Source organism: Varanus komodoensis, unplaced genomic scaffold, assembly GCF_004798865.1.
Source record: "Varanus komodoensis strain SLA01 unplaced genomic scaffold, ASM479886v1 scaffold31, whole genome shotgun sequence".
NCBI lineage: Eukaryota > Metazoa > Chordata > Lepidosauria > Squamata > Varanidae > Varanus > Varanus komodoensis.
The window spans coordinates 8,439,440-8,445,439 of NW_025335780.1; the positions used below are offsets into that span (position 1 = coordinate 8,439,440).

The following is a 6,000-nucleotide window of genomic DNA, read 5'->3' on the forward strand; positions in this document are numbered from 1 at the left end:
GGTTAAATAGTAAGGGCACAGTCCAGCCAAAGCGGGAGCCCTAAGCATTTAAAATATCATTATCCAAAGATTATCCTGGTATTCTCTAAAGTACCATTCAGAAAGAAAGGAAGGAAGGAAGGAAGGAAGGAAGGAAGGAAGGAAGGAAGGAAGGAAGGATCACTGGGGCACAGAAATATGAAAATGAGACTTTATTCACATTTTGCTATCCCATTTAATAGTTTCCAGGAGGGTAGCTGTGTTATTCTGTTGCAGCAAAAACAACATCAAGTATTGTGGCCATTTAATGGATAACAATGTGTTATGATGTAGGTTTTTAGCATGTCTTTTCTCTCTGACCTCATCTCCACCACAACTGGGTCTCTATATACACGTGATTCAGGACAAAACTTCAAAGTTTATGCAATAATAAATTTCTTAGTCCTTAAGGTGCCACAATACTCATCATTTAAACTTCCATCTTTGCACAAGGATCTTTATAACTACACCAGTGTAAACAGTTACCACAATTCCTGTCTCTTGCCTTTTCCCTTTCTGGCAGTACAAACAGAAGACTTTTGAAATACCCCTTTATGTGAGTGTATAAGAAGGTTATTCTCAGTAATATTCCTTCCAGTTTGCAGGAGCAGCACTTGCCCATGTGAAGAGTTGGTTCCAAACAGAAGACCCTCTCCTCCTTTCCTTTCCCAAAAAACTTGACTCCACCCTCAGGGAGGTTTGTGCTGCTGAGGCCCTTCTCCTGAGACCCTCCCTGTTCTAAAGTGTCCCCCCTGTACCTGTGTCTGTCTGACAAATTTTGCTTATTAACCTCGACATTCGTTGCCACATTCCAACCCCTCTCTGTCCAGTTCACATTTCCTGTCCAAGCTGCCTAAATGGAAATGCTGTGCTGTGAAAGAAACACGCCCCATCTCCGCAGTGACTTATTTCTGACCTTCCCATAGATTCCCAAAGTAATAATACACTGTATTCTAATATATAATGTAACACATCTTGTGTCTTACCTTTGTCTGTATTTTGCTGAATGTTTTTCAGTTATGTCAACATCAGTATCTGATAATATTATGTGTTTGTTATTCCAGAGGTCAGTTGCTTCTAAAAATATAATGTGTTTAAGATAAAAACCTCCTGCGAGCAATTCTCTTTTGCACAAGGCCAACTGAAATTAATAGGAGCTGTGCAAAAGAAGTGTTGGTGCCCTTGTTGCAATGCAACCTTTGACTTTTCTCTCATCAGTTTTCAGGACTTTTTAAAGAGCCACTTTAAATGGGCTGCATATATCTGCAGTCTGCCCTTGGGTTTGCCTGGATGGCTCTAATGTTGATGGATGGCGTGGTCTCTTCTTTGAAGTGCCAACCTGATGGGTAAAGATTATTGTTCATCACTTTACACATATTCTTTGCATTGCAGCCGAATCCCCCATGATGCTTATGAAGACAACATCTCTAGAAAATCTATTAAAACAGTTTACTCTACTTCTGACAGGTAGGTGGACAAGAGGGGGGGGGGGGAAGCAAAAGGGAAGATGCAAAATGTGAAGAAGTATCTCATCAAGTTCCTGCCCCCTGCATCCCCACCCACAAGTTATTTGCATTCAGATTCCTCCCAGGTTCACATGTGCACATATTGCTCTCAGCGTTTCCGCCCTTTTCTTTATAGTTAATGGACAGCTGTTGAATGAGTGGACTGGCTTCACTGAGCAAGTCTGCCCTTGAGCTGATGACGGCTGAAAGGGGACTTGCACTTGTGGCGTCAGATTTCTGTTGGGCCCTTCATGCGCTGGAGCTGCCATTGGCTGTCCCTGCTTGTGCGGCGCTGAATGATGGAGGGGCCAGGCTTTTGCCAGGTTTGCTGCTGGGGTGAAACTGACACAGGGCCGAGTCCCCTTTTGTCCGAGGTGGCTCAGTCGCACTTCGCCAACTATTTCTTTAGCAAGTCCTGCCAATGTCGCACCTAAAAGCTGGCCACTTTGCCCCTCCTTTTTTAAAAAGAGGAAAGCAAGCACAGTAAGCTGTACCTCCTACTGGGGGGGGGGGGATGTATTTCTCCCCAGGCTGCCTGCTTTTAAACCAGGACTTGCAGGCTTACCTTGCACAGAGAAAAATGCAGTAATGGTTTTTTCAGAACTGACCAACTGGATAAGCCGTACATTTCTCCTTCCTTTCTGCTTGCAAACGAGCACCCAAAGCGACGCTTGCCTCAATGGTATGTTCATGGTTCTGCAGGCTGTCCTGAGATGCTTTTGCGTATAGGATGGGGTGTAAATGTTTTAAATAAATACATACATATTTTAAAACATTCTCTAGCCACAAATTGACATGGTGCTTATCCATACTTTGGGCACTTACTGTAGCTGAATGAATGGGAACTATACAGGATTGCTCCATGCTATGGCTCTGCGGTCCCCATTCATTCCCATGGCGGCCTGCCCTGGGACATTCCTGGGAGGATTGTGCCTTCAGATGCCTCGGCAATGCCGCAGACCCTCTCTTTGCAGGCGGAGCGATGGCAGGAAGCCACAGCGCGTCGCGAGCACGACAGTGTGATGATACTTGTGCCGTTCCTCGTGGGTGAAGGTCCCATGAGTTCCTTTCCTTCTGGTATAATGCATGCTACAAATTCGGTTCTTCCCTAGGGCTGTTATCGAAAAAGAAATGTGCACTTACTGCCGGAAGCCCTTGGGCACAGACACGAAGATGATTCTCGATGCCTTGCAGATTTGCTGCCATGCAACTTGTTTCAAGGTGGGAATGTGTTTTTGTCCGTGACCATAAAATAGTCATAAATATCTGTTACTGAAGTGGTGAACTATTGGTACTTAATCTGACCCTGAAAATACGTTACGCTCACAGTGACTGCATTCTGTGCATATCCTCATAGTGACTCTCTAGCGTATCCCTCTTCCTTCCCCTCTCATCCGCTGATGTGGCAATTGGGGAGTTTAGAAACACGTCCTACCATTTCCACTAAACGTACTTCGCCATTTGTGTATGCAAAGCATTAGCTTCAATTCCTGCCATCTCCAGCCAAAAGATTTCACGTAGCAGGAAATCCTGCTGAAACCATGAAAAATGCTGGGTTAGATAAACCAATAGCCTGGCTCAATGTAAGGAAACTTCCTGTGCAAACAGGTACCGTGCGTTGGCATCATTCTGCCATTTTCTGTTATTCTGTACTCCAAGAAAGCGCCATTGATTTCATTTGGCTCAAGTGCCTTTGACTCCCTCTAGGATGGCAGCCTTCCCTGGAAACTTCACCCTGAGATAATTCCAGCATCCCGATGAAGCACACTATATCCTAGGTCGAGATGGCATTTCTTATGGCCTAAGTGTGCGGTGTGGCTGGTCTATTCTAGCTTTGTTTCACTTCTCTTTCCACAGCGCCATCTCCTGCCCAGTGTGCCCTGGGTATGGGAGAGAAAAATCAAGAGTAGTTGCCTGCAGTGAGAGCATAGCTTCACAATTTGCAGGACAAACGTAGCAACAACCAGTCGCGTGGCGTTCTGCCGTCAGCCGCGCTTCCCCCAGCCCAGATGCTTCAAGCAGGCTTCCAAACTGCTGCACTGACACTGCCTTTCAGGTGCATTCCCATGGCAACTCAGCCAGCTAACTGACCAGGTCCACATCCGCTTCCTTCACTTTGACCATGACCAAGAATTCACTAGGCTGCTATCCTAATGTTGCTTCCTTGATGGAACTGATCCGTCTAGCATTTGGTCTTCTTCTGCCTTTGACTTTCCTGGCATGACGGTCTTCAATTTGGTCATCTTTGCTTCCGGAGATTTTAGCCAGCTCTGTCAAATGGGAAGTGAACAGCAGCGGAGGTATTGTGTGTTTTACACCAAAGAAAGTAGCACATTAAACATGACTGAGCATTATGTGCTTTCCTGTTTGATCGGCTTTTCATAACTAAAGATTTATGCTTATCTCTCTTGGTGTTTCAAGTGCGAAGTCTGCAAAGGTCCTTTGGAAGAGCTGAAGGCAGGAGACAGCATCTGGATTTACAAGAATACAGTGCACTGCTCACCGTGCTATTCGGACGTGAAAGGTAATGTTTCTTGAGCCCCTCTTCTTGTGGCTTAAGTTGTTCCGAATTAGGGAGCCAACCAGCTTGCTGGGCTCGATCCAAAGTTAGTCATTCTTAGAGCAGACACACTGAAGCCACTGGGGCTTGAATTAATCATGACTAATTTAGATCCCACCGATTTCCGTGATTCTGCTCCAAGCATGATCAAGTCTGGAATTATCAGTGTTCATACTGTGGACCTATCTTTTTTATTTTATTCAGAATATATTTCAGGTGCTATTGCTTTAAAAAGATACTTTAGAAAGTCACACACCTTCTGCTACCAAGTTTCTAAATTGTCCTTTTTCTTTCTCCTTCCAGCTTCATGGGTCTACTAATTTTTACTGAAGCCCAATCAAGTATAATCTCAGATGATCAGCTGCATGCATTTATCTTTGAAAATCATATGCTTTTTACATTTTAGGCTGAGTGAAGTATTTTAAGAATCACAAACAGTAGAACTGGAAGAGATGTGAAAACAGAAATGATGTGGAATCTCTAAAAGGAAGATAATAGAGGAAGGCGTGTGCCTAGAAATATCTGCATTGTCAGTGAGAAATGTCTAATGGTGCGATCCACATTTATCTAAGAGTAAATACCACTGCGCACAGTGGGACTTACCCCTGAGTAAACATACATTCATTCATAGGGCTGCACTAAAAAGTCCATCCTGCAAGCACTTAGTTTCCTGTATGTCAATCAGAAACTTTCCAAGGATCAGGATCCTACTTTAAGTCTGTGTTATATATTTTAAAACTTGAGGTTTTACAGTGGTCAGATATAATTATAAATGTCTGTGCACTTCTGCCTTTCTTCTGGCCATGTGCAAGCAGCTTAGCATCATTGGTGGTTAGGAGTGTGTAGGAATGTCCTTGATATGGAGAAAGATGTCAGAAACAGAGGTCTAAAAACAAAATTAAAATGTAAGACAATGACTGCATTCCTGTGTCACAATAGAGCAATTTAGGGTGATAAGAAGGAGTTGCAGCGAGCGTCAAACTTAGATGCTTCCAACCAGCCCACCAGATCCTCTGTCTGGTTGATCGTGAGAAGTTTTGGAGCTTCCCCTTCCGTTTTCTTGTTGCTGTTGACCTCAGCTTGTTGGTTCAGTAGAACCTGAGAAGCTGTGTTTAACTGCAACAACTGTTTCTTTGAAATATGCCCACCTCAAACCATTGGTTGTGAACTGGCTAGTTAAGATTAACCACAGTTTAGAGTGCAAAAGTAACACCAAACTGCAGTTAATTGAAAAAATAAATAAAGCAAAAGCTTCTTATCTCTTTGAAGCAGCATTGTAGGAGTGGTGTTCATGGCCTGCTCACAAGCCCAAGGCTGACTGCAATTTATATCTGTCCTAAGCACAATTCAGGAAATAATGGCTCAGGGTGCAATTCGACCCGCCCCCTCTGAACACGACTCTCTAAATCGGAAGCTTATGTACATCCAGTGCCCCGAATGATGCGCAGCACCCTGCTCTGTGCCACCGCTGTGCCTCACACCCCTTGTTACATTTAGACAGCCATTTTTAGCCATCTAGATCAAGTGCTGAGGAGGGGGAAGGAAAGCAGCTGAGGCACCAATAGGAATCGGTCGAGGTCCCCGGCCTCCGTCCCCTCCCTCCCCTGGCATGCCCCCTTTTCCTCCTCCAAGACCATGTGCCACCTTGGGGGGTGGCAAGGGGCAGCCAGTGCCATTTTTTTATGTTTATTTTTTGCTCTGGCTGGGAGGAGTGTGGGGCAGGAGCTCTGTCTTTGGAGTGCCAGTTCCAAGCTCCCTGAATCTCGGACTGGGGCTGCAAAGACTTGTATGCCTCCCAAAGATTCCTGGGAAGCTGTGGGATGCAATGACCCTGGAGCCAGTGTGACACTAGAAAAACAAGGCCCCGCTGCCTAGCACTGTATTGCTTGCTTGGACTCTCATCTCTCTATTGTTGTA

At 44.9% G+C, this 6,000-nt stretch overlaps 1 protein-coding gene across 1 annotated transcript in view; it reads left to right on the forward strand.

The window, feature by feature from the left end:
* The window catches only part of SCEL (sciellin), a 44,466-nt gene extending 39,991 nt beyond the window's left edge, over window positions 1-4,475 (forward strand). The window contains exons 17-20 of the mRNA XM_044437759.1: window positions 1,411-1,485; window positions 2,636-2,744; window positions 3,945-4,047; window positions 4,387-4,475. Of these exons, the coding sequence (XP_044293694.1) occupies window positions 1,411-1,485; window positions 2,636-2,744; window positions 3,945-4,047; window positions 4,387-4,403 (304 nt within the window). The 3' untranslated portion in view covers window positions 4,404-4,475. The remainder of the gene's footprint in view (window positions 1-1,410; window positions 1,486-2,635; window positions 2,745-3,944; window positions 4,048-4,386) is intronic.
* The last annotated feature ends 1,525 nt before the right edge of the window (window positions 4,476-6,000 follow it).